The sequence below is a fragment of the Hippocampus comes genome, unplaced genomic scaffold (genome assembly GCF_001891065.2).
Source record: "Hippocampus comes isolate QL1 unplaced genomic scaffold, H_comes_QL1_v1.1 scaffold40, whole genome shotgun sequence".
In the NCBI taxonomy this organism is placed as follows: domain Eukaryota; kingdom Metazoa; phylum Chordata; class Actinopteri; order Syngnathiformes; family Syngnathidae; genus Hippocampus; species Hippocampus comes.
The window spans coordinates 1,853,343-1,866,186 of record NW_017842058.1 but is presented as its reverse complement, the minus strand read 5'-3'; the positions used below and the strand labels follow the sequence as shown (position 1 = coordinate 1,866,186).

Below are 12,844 nucleotides of genomic sequence, written 5' to 3'. Positions count from 1 at the left end.
TCAGTTGAGTGCAATGTTTAGTTCACCAAGTCATTTATCAAAATGTATGCTAAATTTGTCATAAATATTTAAAAGAAAAGCTAAAGTTAAAAGAGCCGTTTGAGAGCCAAAAAGATCCGGCTCTTTTCACTGAGCCGATCCAAATGAACCGGATCACCGAAAAGAGCCGAAAATCCCATCACTAAGACAAACCAATCAACTACACAGAAAGTGACTTTTCTTTTAATACTTTCAACAGCACCATCATGTGGTAGGAGTTTGTACTACATAAAAACAAATCAAGACAGGATGAAAATGGAAGAATTGTTGGGATTGGGCCAATTACTATATTCTGTTTCCACATCCAGGTTACATGTTTATAAGGTTTTAAATTCTCATCTGAAAATTTGCATTTAAAAAAAAATCATAACACATAATTTGACATGGATATGAGAATTTCAAGGGGAAAACACTCAGTGTCCTTTTGTAAACTTGCTTGCAGACTTGATCCTCACAGGTAAGTTCCTGAAAAAGATTAAAACCACATCATATGCTGCAAAAAGTCAACATTTTACAATAATTGTCAGATATTTAAATTTTAAAAATGCATGTTTTTTAGATTAGTCATCTAATAAAAAATAACATTTCATTGAAAAAAGTTTTGCATGCTTTCATAACATGTGAACAAAGTTGTATATTTTCTTGACAAAAGGTTGTTTTCAACATCAAATATTGTATGTGTGTTTTTTTGCAATAATACAGGAGTGAAACAACAGTGCTGTGAAATAGTATTTCCCCCTTCCTGATTTCTGTGTTCTTTGCATATTTATCATATTCATGTATATATTTTTGTACACTTGCATAGCAGAATAAGAGCACGACTTCTGCGCTGCAGTGCACAGTAAAGGTTGACAGGATGTTATTATTTTGAAATCATACCAAATGAAGTTCATTTCCCTGAATCCAGTGAGTCCAGCTCCTGTTCCTTTTCTCCCCTCGCTGAACACACACAAGCTTGTCATTTTCCCAGTTGACCACACTCTTAAAAAAAAAAAGGGAACACATTGGATATCGTGAAAAAAAGCACCCACACATTCTAATGGATGTAATGTTAAACCCTTATGTAACATAAACTCGAGATGAAATACTGTTGTGTTGATAGACAGTTAAAATAACTTCTGACTTTTTAAATTGAGCGAATAAAGTTTTTTGTCGCATGGCGACTTCAAACGTTGCTGCCTATGAAATGAAAACTCATTTTTCATTGTTAATTTGTGTATCAAATCAGACAAAACCTTAAGGACAAATTTCTATTTGAAGGACCAGTCGAAATGGCCAACATGACCCTAAAGTGGCCGTTTTGTGCATCTCTGCGATAGACATGCCGACCTAATTCATCCATCCATCCATTTTCTCATCCGCTCAATCCTCACAAGGGTCGCAGGGGGTGTGGAGCCGATATCAGCTGTCTTCGGGCAGTAGGCGGGGGACACCCTGAACCGGTTGCCAGCCACTCGCAGGGCCCACAGAGACGAACAACCATGCACGCTCACAATCACACCTTGGGACAATTTTGAGTGTTCAATCAGCCTGCCATGCATGTTGTTGGAGTGTGGGAGGAAACGGGAGGACCCGGAGAAAACCCACGCAGGCCCGGGGAGAACATGCAAACTCCATACAGGGAATTTAATTGGAATTGAACTCGGTATCTCTGCACTGTGAGGTCGACGCGCTAACCACTGGACTACTGGGCCGCCCCCGACCTAATTCCACCTTTGGAAATGAAAGTTCAGGGGTTGAATTTTGGAGGAGAGTTTATTAATTAGTCTTGCATTTTGTTTGTTTGTTTGTTTGTTTGTTTGTTTATTGAACATATATAAAACATACAATAACAGATGACAAAATGCAAACAAAAATTATGAAAGGAAAATAAAAGTAAGTAATACAAACATCATCACAGTTATATGTTCAAAGGAGTAGGAAGAAGTATACAACTTATCTAGTCCTACCCCTTGTTGTGCAATAATGTATATTGATCATTTCCAGTACCAAAGAAAAGGAAGAAATCTACATTTCATCAAATACTTTTACCCTTTTGTGTACTATACTTATTTATTGATACACCTTTCGGTTTGTATATATGTATAATTGTTTTTTCTACTTTTTATATCAAATGACTCATATTCATTATATATACTGCATTTCTTGAATACATTCAATAAGTTGTTCAAAATCCAGAACAAGAACAAAAACATTTTATTGCGAGTCACTGAATTTTTCTTCCTGGCTTCGCCCACACCCCTAACAAAAACTCAAATTCTATCCCATTTCGTGTCACCTATCTGTGTAGGATACATCGTTCAAATGTCCTAAATATTGCCTAAATGAACCTAACATGACAGCTTCAAACCAAAATGGCAGATTTTCCTGTTTCGTTCAGGAAATGGGTTCTTGAGACTTTTTTTGTACGTTTACTCATGATAGACCTGCCTATCAAATATGTGAAACTGTCCGCAAGGGCTGAATTTTCAAACAATCAACACTGTGTACTGTATTCTACCTTGCAAATGCGGTTATCCATTCCCTTGGTCACCTCTTTGTACTCCTCCCCGACCTGAAACGCAATTTCATAGTTCCTGAAGGACGTGAGGGTCCTGATGATGAATTGATCGCCGTCTTGCTTGATCACTTTCTGGGGCTTCAGCAAGGCCGCCACTTTGCGGGTTGCAAAATCGATCCCTGCGGGAAACCGGGGGGATGTGGTCCATGTGATATTGCGTGGCACAGTTTTCACTTGGAATCAGACAAAACTATTTGACACCAAAAATGTTTGCGGCTCAATGTGCTTGATTATATATTTTAAAAAGTAATAAAAAGAACACATGGCAACACCAATACCCACTATTGACTCAATATTTACTGCAATCACCCACTCAGATTTATTTTGGTGAATATTGGTAATTGGTAATAACAGAACGAGCAATAGCAGCATAACAGGATACGCAGCTGTTGCAAAGGCTTACCGAGAGCGATCATGTATCCCTCAAAGTTGACATTGCTGATCATATCCCACGTGCCAGTGTAGTTGACCGCCATCTCGGACGTTCTTGTGGCTCCACACTCACAAGTAAGTGAATTTGTTTCACAGCTCTGGGGTGGATATGTAATGTTTCATTGTGTGTCAATATAGGCCAGGGGTGATAGCACCGGATGGGTGGAACGGGACCTTTTACACACATTAGCCAACACAGCTCTTCCTGTTGTGGGGAATGTCCTTGCGGAAAAAGTGGTCTTTACAGTGCGCTGCTATGGGTGGCTAAGGGTCAGCCGGGAGCGAACCTAGAGGCCCTGTCTTTAAAATAAAATCCGCCGAGCAGAACATGAGCTGCAGGTACCATCTTTGTGCGGTTTAGTGCAACATGATCCTTCCCTCTGTTGGCATTTGGAGAGACGGGCTTCAGGGGGTGAAATATGGAGTGGAATTAGAAGAGTTTTGTGTTTTATGGGCAGTCGTCAACCTTCGCTTCCGTGTTCCACCCACACACTATAAAAAATGTTTAAAAAAAACGAATATTCTTTATAGTTTAGCATCACACATTCGAGTTGTTTTTTTTTTTTGTGCGTGTGTGATCGAAATTTGATAGCAATTGGACATAATCTGAAGGACAGATTTGTCTATGGAGGACCCCTGGAAATAGTCAAAATGGGACAAAATGGACTGGTGCAAACCAAAATGGAAGACTTTCTGGGCCTTTTCAGCTGTGGGTTCTTGAGATTTTTTTATTTTTTTTTGTAGCTCTACTCATGATAGATAAACCTACCAAATTGCATGTTGCTAAGTGACGCCAGCGTCGGAAGGGATTGTATTGCTGAGTGCAACACAATCCTCCCTGTGTTCACATTTGAGGCAACTGCTGTGAAGCTCGCGTCTGACGCAATGTTTCTCTACTTGCTGATCCTGATAGCGTACCGCAGTAGCAGATGGATACCAAGGAATCAGAGGCTTAAGTTGTACGTGCGCTTTTGCGCTCCCCCACAAAAAAAAAAAAAAAAATCAATTTGTCTGTTTTTGAATGTGTTTTTTTTTTTCTCCGACAGCCAAATTGTCAACGCTGTGTTCACGGCCCTCGTGGTGTTCCCTCAGATGTACATCATAGCAAGGTAGCTCAACAGCCGAAAGACTTTTGCCAATGATTTTGATATTCAAATGATTTCTGTTTGATGTAAAAGGCCCACGTCGGCAAGGTACTGCAAGCAGCCCTTACTGAACAGCCTGGCCGCTTCCATCGGCCTGTCCCTGGTGGCCTCAGGTAAACCACATTTAAGTCCAACGAAAAGCATTGGCAGCCATGCATAAGAATAAGAATAAGAAAACCTTTATTCGTCTCACAATGGAGAAATTCCCAATTTACAGCTGCAAAGTTATGAAAGGAAGAAAGTAGAAGAACAAAAAGTATAGGAGCTGCTGTAAAGGCAGCCACTCTCGCGGCGCCATGTGACATTTGATCAACAGGCATCGTTCATGTTCAGGAGAACTTACTCATTGTGTTGTAAAGCTAGAATACAGTAAAACTTGTCGTTTGAGAGGGAACGGGAAGGTTTTGCTGAAAAACACCGTGGGACGTTTGAGGTATGGCTGGGATGAAAAGCCGTTTCTTAATTTACGTTCTTACGTCCTTGTGATCTTGTTAAGTATTTTGACTTGCGGCTCAAGTCCTGTTTAGGTTGAAATGACTTGTGAAGAACTGGCTGGGAAAATATCCCAAGATGCATTTCATGCTGCTATCCAAATGTGTAATACAAGCAAATTTACATTTGTACGTTTTTTTTTCCCCTCCCACAAGTTTATGTTTTTGGAATAGATGTATTTTAAACAAGTGGTCACCTGAAAACAAAGAACGAAATACTGTATTGGCCCGAATATAAGACGGCCCAGATTATAAAACGACCCCCTCTTTTTCAAGATTTAAGTTTGAAAAAAGACTTTTTGAACACCAAATTAATATTTATACAGAAAATAATTACAGTACATCTGAAACAAATGATTATAACAATATATTTGAGAGAAAAACCATGTTATTTTGCCTCATTCAAATCTTAATATCTGAACATTTAAATATGTAAACTAAAGTGCAATCACATTCGTTTTTATTTTTATTCTTCGTGACAGGGGTTCATTTTGGCCTGGGGAGTCAAGTTCAGCATTCGCTTCAATGATATCTGGCGCCATCTAGCGTCGTGAAAGGGTATAATGTCTAGACCTCGACTATAAGACGACCCCCACTTTTTCAGTCTTATTTCAATGCAAAAAAACACTGTCTTATATTCGGGCCAATACGGTAACGAAATCCATGGATGGTTCAGTCTTGTACTCCTCCTTGTTAAATGTCAAAGCAAAACTTTTGTAGCAATAAAGCTCACCACAAGCTGATGACTAGTTTCATGTAATCTAGTCATGTGAATTAACGATAATGAATTACAGAAATATGCCAGAACCAGCAGGGAAGTTCACACAGCCATTCTAATTAGTAAATCATTTTCTCAATTTCATAAAACGCAGAGCCCGGTCTTCCTAAGAATGTACTAGAGAAAAAAAACGTCCTAAGAACGTGTGTCTCTTTGTAATCGGAATGGCTTTGTTGTGAACTTCCCAACTAACCCTGACACATTTCCGAAAATGATAAAAAGCGGGTTAAAAAAAAATTCTCTCTTCATTCATTTTGATAGGAGCACCAAATGCAATTTGGGATCTATTCTATCATTGTTCATGTCCTGTGACCTGTTGTAACTGTCATACGCTTCTGCAGGAGTTTTTTGCCAAACTCAAATTATCCTCAAAATGAGGATAGTTCGAGCGTGGTTTTTTTTTCTCCCCCTCTCCCTCCCTTGTGGTTTCTTTCTGACTTCCGGGTTGAGTGAACGCTGGCACGTTTGGCTGCCGCTGCTCAACCCGTATTGTGTTTTATTGTTTTTGTTATTGTAAAGTGTCCTTGGGTGTCTTTAAAGGCGCTTGTAAATAAAATGTATTATTATTATTATTATTATTCCCAGCTAAGTCCTCACAAGTCCCCAACCACTGCATCCTTGGTTCAAGCTAGCAGATGAGTACAACATCCGTGTATACAGCGCACTGTTGCTTTTTGCATATTTTCAATTGAAACAATACTTGGGCTGTGATTGATAACGTTTCAGGAGATGACAAGGACGTAAGGATAAGATAAGATAAGATAAGATATCCTTTATTTGTCCCACACTGGGGAAATTTACAGCCTTCAGCAGCAAGATTGTGGGTAGAAAGAAGAGAAAAGAAAACACAGTTCAATTAAGTGCAATATAAATACAAATATGGATAAGGTCAATGGATGGACAGAAACGCAACTTGAGTAACAGATTAGTAGTTTTCTTTGGAAATGCATTCGTTCAGACCGGGTTTACAAAAACCATATCCTGCAATTTTGATATTGAGAAACTGCTCACGTTTCACCTTTTCTCGTCACGTTCATGTCTGTCAGTAGCCATTTTGCGATCAGGTACAGGACACCTGACGGTTAAACCTCCTCCATTTTCTATAAAATGTTTCCTTATTTGTGAGGAAAGCAGGATACTTGAAAGTACTCCCAACTCTCTCCACAGGTTTTTCTGTCGTCTTTACGCTCATAGATCCAGTCCCTCAGGGCTTGTGGGCGTCCTATCACATGTTCGGACTTCTGTCGTTTGGACACGGGCTGTGCTGCGCCATCTTGACGCTCACTGCGACCGCATGCGTAAGAAACTTAACTCAAACTTCATCTGTGGAGCATTCATTCATTCATATTCTACACCGCTCGTGGGTAAAATGGAGTCTAACCCAGTTGAATTTGGACAAAAAGAAACAGGCATCACCCTGGATTGGTTGACAGCCAATCGCAGGGTACAAACAGACCAACAACCAGGAACTATCCTAACATTTCTCGTTGTACCTCTGCAGGCCAGAACCACACCTGAGCTGTACCACATGTCCCTTTTCATCACAGTGGCATCCATTTTGAGCTCAGGTAAAAAGCACATGATGTTATTTAAATTTGCGCGCACACACCTATAATTGCGTTGAAATTGAGCACTTTTGCTTATTTCACAAAGTCAGCAAAGGCCCAACTATCAGGTCTCTCTCAAAGATTATCTGGAGCGAATATCCTTTGATGTGGGGTGTGTCAAGAGTGTTTTTCTTTTCCTCTAGCGGCAGCCTATCTCGGAAAACACTCGCAACCAAAACTTGTGAATGGCAAACCTCTTAATTATTTCCTAAGGCGAATGCTTCTGTGTGGTCAACATCGATTTCGACCGAGACTCAGACTCGTCACTGTGACGTCAAGTTGAACAATAGCCCACTAAGCAGGGTACACGCAAAGATCACCGGCTGCAAGTTTAGCTTATTTCTTCTCTTATGATCAAAATCAGGCCTTTGTTGATTTGCATGTCTCGAAAAGATAATCAATCATATTAGGGCAGGGGTGTCAAACTAATTTTTGTTGCGGGCCGCATTGAAGTGAGCGTTTTCCTTGGAGGGCCTTTATGACTGTGAAAGCATGTAAGAAGTCAAGAATAATGGTTGACTCAACGATTGTTTAAGTTACTGTAATGAGGGGTTTGGTAACAAGAAAATGCTTACAATATCTCTCTTATTATATATGAATACCGGTAGTTGAAATTTTGGTCCAGATTTCATGGGAGAAGTTGACATGTTTGATTTGCTTTCATGGGCCACATAAAATGACGTGCCGGGCCAGATCTGGCCCCTGGGCCTTGAGTTTGACATTTGGTATGATTTCAAGTGTGATAAGGGGTGTGTGATTTTTTTTTTTGTATGGAAAACTGTTGGGGCAGAGAACCGTCAATGTTAACCCTCTGTGCAGATATTTTTGTGTGCATGTAGTATCTAAGAGCAGTAAACACACACAGTACCGTATTGGCCCGAATATAAGATGACCCCCTCGTTTTCAAGACTCAAGTTTGAAAAAAAAATTTTTTGAACACCAAATTAATTTTTATACAGAAAATAATTACAGTACACCTGAAATAAATGATTATAACAATATATTTGAGAGAAAAAGCATGTTATTTTGCTTCATTCAAATCTTAATATCTGAAGATTTAAATATGTAAACTAAAGTGCAATCACATTCGTAACTGAATGGCTTCTGGTTTTTGAAATGTAAATTACCTCATAACTTCTCCTCAGCTGCCAGTTAACCTGGCTGATCTTTGACCCACTTTTCTCCAGATTGTCGCTATGTTTCTCCATTTTCTGTTATCTCTTCTATTATTTTCTTCTCTTTTCTTTCTTACCGCTATTTTTTATTTTTCTTCTTCGTGCTACCGCTATTTTTATTTTTATTCTTCGTGGCAGGGGTTCACTTAGGCCTGAGGAGTCAAGTTCAGCATTCGCTTCAATAGTATCTGGCGCCATCTAGTGTCGTGAATGGGTATAATGTTTAGACCCCGAATATAAGACGACCCCCACTTTTTCACTTATTTCAATGCAATATACACCGTCTGATATTCGGGCCAATCCGGTATAATTATTTTTTTGCCTTGTCATGTGTGGGGTCACTCACATTTCAGAAATTGGGTGAAGATGTTAAACATGTGCATGCATTTACCCTGCTTAAGCTTTTATGTTCTTTTATAACACCCACTTGTTTTTTTAGGTGCGCTGGCAGTCAAAGTTGGCCTGTGGCTGACAAAAAGGCCGCAACAATGAGCAATAAAAGCAGCCCAGCTGTCTCACATCGACATCGGATAGCGCTCATATCAACGATTCATGCGGTTTCCATGCCGCCGGCGAGCCGGTAACTCAAAACCATGGGAATGAAAGAAGAGAAAGCGAGTTAATCCGGCTCACGTTTTAATGCTTAGCTTCATACAAGACAGGTGTTTCCTTTTGCAGATCCTTGACGTTTTGGTTCCCGTTGTAACCTGTTGAAAATGTAACACATATGATCCAAAAAGATTTCGAGGTGATACAGGCCAGCAGCTGTTTAAAAAAAAAAAAAATCACCACGAAGCAGAAATGTGCCGCTGGAAATTTCCATGTGAAAAAAAAACAGCTCAGAGGAAGTCATACAATGTATAACTGCACAGGCAATGGGACACAACTTTACACTTTGGGGAAATCCAGCAAATGGATCACAGAAAGGCTCAGTAAGACATTCTTTTGACTTATTGTAAAGAGGAACTACAGATACAGGTTCCAGACAATTTAAAAAAAAAAGCAGCACAGAAATGTACAACATCCTTTTTTTCCCCCTCACGTGATGTTAAAATTTACTATTGCTTTAGTTGGAATCGGTTTTCTGTCTTTACCTGAGATCTGATATTACCACAGTGGATACAATAAATAATTAAATCAAGGCACTGGACGTTTAGAAACGATGTATAAACACAGCGTTTGACTGACTGCAGAGTTGTGAAGGATTGTCATTTCACCTTTCGAGCTTCCGGGCAGTAACAAAAAGAGGCAGGCATATTTGCATCGCAACCGAAAGGCCAGAGTGACGGGAATCAGTTGTGTCTGGATATCCACCGTGTGGTTCAAGTAACACAATTCCGATTTGTTCCCTCAACTTTCACAATTAGGATATGCGTCACGGCAGGGGAATGAGAAAATAATACACAGAATCGAATGTCTTCAGATTAGACTCAGGCCACTTCCAAATGTGGATAAAAATCACTTTGGCATCCGTGCAGGTGGTGGTTTCATGTGATCGGATACGTGTCACTTGGAATGTAAATGGAAACTGACTGTCAAAAAAAAAAAAGAAATATAGTCCTTCAATTGGAATTGGGCACTTGGGACTGAAGTGTCAATACAGCCAGAAAGAATATTTAAATAAAGGGAGGTAGCTCAATCCCATCCAGTTCTCACAAAAGGAAACGGTTCTGAAAGGACAGACTTTTTTTCACCAGTGTACGCTTCTGCTGAGGCTAAAAAAGCAAGTACAGTATGTATGTTGGACGAACGATACATCATATTCAGTGAATCCTCAACCATTTGCCATTTGTGAACTCATCTTTGCGTGAATATTTCTAAAAAACAAACCATTCACTGAAAAACGGACCCATTTTCATATTTATGTTTGCTTTCTTTAAACACCCAAAGGATGTCATCCAAATGGTAGTGGAGTCGTAACTCACAATTTAGGTGCGTTTAAAAAAAAAAAAAAAAATCAAATAATGTCGAAAGCAATTATTTTAAAGGGTATGAATGTTATGATTTGGAAATGGGATCATCATTTGGGGCGGCCCAGTGGTCCAGTGGTTAGCGCAGTGCAGAGGTACTGGGTTCAATTCCAGCTTCAGCCTTCCTGTGTGGAGTTTGCATGTTCTCCCCGGGCCTTTGTGGGTTTTCTCCGGGTACTCTGCTTTCCTCCCACATTCCAAAAACATGCATGGCAGGCTGATTGAGCGCTCTAAATAGTCCCTAGGTGTGAGTGTGAGCGCGGATGGTTGTTCGTCTCTGTGTGCCTTGCGATTGGCTGGCAATCGGTTCAGGGTGTCCCCTGCCGACTGCCCGAAGACAGCTGGGATAGGCTCCAGCACCCCCCGCAACCCTTGTGAGGAGAAAGCAGATTGGAAAATGGATGGATGGATGGACCATCGTTTGGATTATATTTAGAGGAAAGCAGGGGTGCCCAAGTCCGGTCCTGGAAAGCCCCTCTCCATCCTGTTCTAGATGTCTCCCTCTTCCAAGACACATGACTGAAATGACCAGGCTAGTTATCAGGCTTCTCCGAGCTTGCTGATGATCTTATTATTTGAATCAGGTATTTTCAGGGGGGAGACATCTAAAACAGGCTGGATGGAGGCTCTCGAGGGCTGGACTTGGGCACCCATGGTCGACAGCAAAGCCCTCTGCTATTCGTGGGGCTTGTGCCCTTACCACAAAGAGCGCAAAAAAGTAAGTTATTGATGGCCCCCAAAATTAATTGCAATTTGAAACTCATCTTCTAAGAAAATCATTAAAAAGATACAAATATGTCCATACAGTATGACAAAGGCTCTCCTTAGCTTCCACTGACAATCAGGCGAAACTTTGCTCTTCCCCCACACAAAAAAATCTCAAAATCGAGATGGATAACTTGGACGATGCTTTTTTTGCCGGGGCTTTGACATCATCTTACGGCATCTTAGAGCCTAACGGAAAGAGCACAAAAAAATGCAAATAGCTGAATTTGTGAATATGGAATAGCAAATGGGCAGGGGTTCACTGTAAACTACTAATATAGGCAAATGTAAAAATTTCAAAGGTAAGTGTCAACTGTGAGCAAATTTTTGATATTCACCGGTATTGGTCCCTAACCTTTGTGAAGAATGAAGAGCTTCACAGTACCTGAATTGTAGGTAGGCAAAAGGAACTTACTGTCTTGACATGTAGGGTTTATTGTGATCCCTAACCTAAAAGTGCGTCATAGTCCATGTACCAGGCGAGCGTGCCGTCAGTGGGTTTCACCCCAGTGACGGGCCATTTGTTTGGCTCGTCCTTGACACGGCTCAGCTGGGTGACAAGCTCGTGTTTTCCCTTGCCCATCACCAGCAGCGCCACCCTGTGGGCTCGGTTGATAGCGCTGAGCGTGAGGCTCATGCGGCGGTGCGGCTTGATGGGACTCTCGGTGAGGACCACCAGGCCATTGTCACTTTGGGCCGCTTTGGCGCCAGGGAAGAGGGAGGCCGTGTGTCCGTCATGGCCGATGCCCAGGAGTACGAAGTGGAACCTGGAGCCATTGACTAATCTGCTGATGTCTTCCTGATACATCAGCGCTGCGGCGTCGTCCTCCACGCACAGACGCTGCTTAAACTGCACCGGCATCGGGTGAATGTTGTAGTAGGGGATACGCACGTGCTGCAAAACGTGCTGGTGGATGTTGTGGAAGTTGGACTCCGGATCAGTCAATGGCACGCAGCGCTCGTCCACCATCCAAATATGGGTGTCACTCCAGGGGAAGGAGAAATGGTGCAGGGCCAGCCTGTGGAAGAGCGCAATGGGTGTAGACCCGCCGGAGAGGGCCAGGTGGAAAACGCCACCTTGAAGCACGGCCGCCTCCGCCGCTTCCTGGATGTCGGCGGCCAGACGCTCCACCAGCTCCTCAGCCCAGGCAGATACCATGTGAGCGTCGCGGTACTTCCCTTGCATGACTAGGAAACTCCTTGCAGACTCAACTCCTAACTGGTCCGGCCCGAGAAGTACCACATCACTTTTGTAAGCAATCTCCTTCCCTTTCAAATGGATATCCAGCAGGTCGCCGTTGTCGACCCCTCCCGGGTAGACGCGGGGAAACGAGCCGGCTAAACTCTCAAGCAACGGGGTCCACAGGTCCCAAGAGGCAAGGAGATTTTCGGTACTGATAAAACTATTTTTGTGTCCAGCAAAAATGTGAGAAATTAATTCCGCATAAGCTTCCCGCTGCACCGTTGGAGTTTGGACATAGTAGTTTGACAGAGGCGACCCTAGGACGTTAACATTTGTGTGATCCGTCACTTCCTTCCACTCGCCCTCCATCAGAGATGGCTTAAAAAGATTCTTGGAAACGAGAATGGCTGGGTATCGAAGGCTACCGTGTCCAAAGTAGAAGATTATCTCTTTGGGCTTGCAATGAAAGCCGTGCTGAAGACAGAACATGTCGTTCTTGAAAAGAACCCGTGCGTATCCCACTCGTTCGTCCAACATCTTCCCCGAGATCAGAAGGATGGGCACTCCGTCATACTGGGCCGAGTCCATGTGCGCCAACACAGCTGGAACAAAAAGTCAATTGAGAAAGTCAGCCCAAAATTAAAAAAAAAAAAAAAAAAAGAAGCCACTTTATTTTTTTTCCTAAAAAAACAGCCCAAT

At 41.8% G+C, this 12,844-nt stretch overlaps 3 protein-coding genes and 1 long non-coding RNA gene across 8 annotated transcripts in view; 1 reads left to right on the top strand and 3 right to left on the bottom strand.

Moving 5' to 3' along the window:
* Positions 1-201: 201 nt before the first annotated feature.
* Positions 202-3,161, bottom strand: rbp7b (retinol binding protein 7b, cellular). 2 transcript variants are annotated; one of them, XM_019861164.1, is made up of 5 exons: positions 3,003-3,161; positions 2,669-2,718; positions 2,540-2,593; positions 919-1,020; positions 202-504 (listed from the first exon to the last, which is right to left on the bottom strand). In XM_019861164.1, the coding sequence occupies exons 1-5, from the start codon at positions 3,073-3,075 to the stop codon at positions 367-369; spliced, it is 417 nt and encodes a 138-aa protein (XP_019716723.1). In that variant the 5' UTR covers positions 3,076-3,161; the 3' UTR covers positions 202-366. The 2 variants fall into 2 exon arrangements, with proteins under 2 accessions (XP_019716723.1, XP_019716722.1); XM_019861163.1 differs by having other exon boundaries at positions 2,540-2,718.
* A 424-nt stretch (positions 3,162-3,585) lies between these two features.
* LOC109510671 (uncharacterized) lies at positions 3,586-9,217 on the top strand. 2 transcript variants are annotated; one of them, XM_019861162.1, is made up of 6 exons: positions 3,586-3,990; positions 4,078-4,140; positions 4,210-4,289; positions 6,613-6,743; positions 6,947-7,013; positions 8,667-9,217. In XM_019861162.1, exons 1-6 carry the CDS (start codon positions 3,809-3,811, stop codon positions 8,717-8,719), a joined length of 576 nt encoding a protein of 191 aa, XP_019716721.1. In that variant the 5' UTR covers positions 3,586-3,808; the 3' UTR covers positions 8,720-9,217. The 2 variants fall into 2 exon arrangements, with proteins under 2 accessions (XP_019716721.1, XP_019716720.1); XM_019861161.1 differs by having other exon boundaries at positions 3,592-4,140.
* LOC109510674 (uncharacterized) lies at positions 4,824-5,614 on the bottom strand. The gene is made up of 3 exons (XR_002167164.1): positions 5,324-5,614; positions 5,010-5,011; positions 4,824-4,885 (listed from the first exon to the last, which is right to left on the bottom strand). It is a non-coding gene; the product is annotated as an uncharacterized LOC109510674 (long non-coding RNA).
* Positions 9,218-10,574: 1,357 nt separating the features above from the next.
* Positions 10,575-12,844, bottom strand: part of h6pd (hexose-6-phosphate dehydrogenase (glucose 1-dehydrogenase)) — a 12,403-nt gene continuing 10,133 nt past the window's right edge. For all 3 annotated transcript variants that reach the window (XM_019861157.1, XM_019861155.1, XM_019861156.1), the window contains exon 5: positions 10,575-12,747. In XM_019861157.1, coding sequence (XP_019716716.1) covers positions 11,408-12,747 — 1,340 coding nt within the window. In that variant the 3' untranslated portion in view covers positions 10,575-11,407. The remainder of the gene's footprint in view (positions 12,748-12,844) is intronic.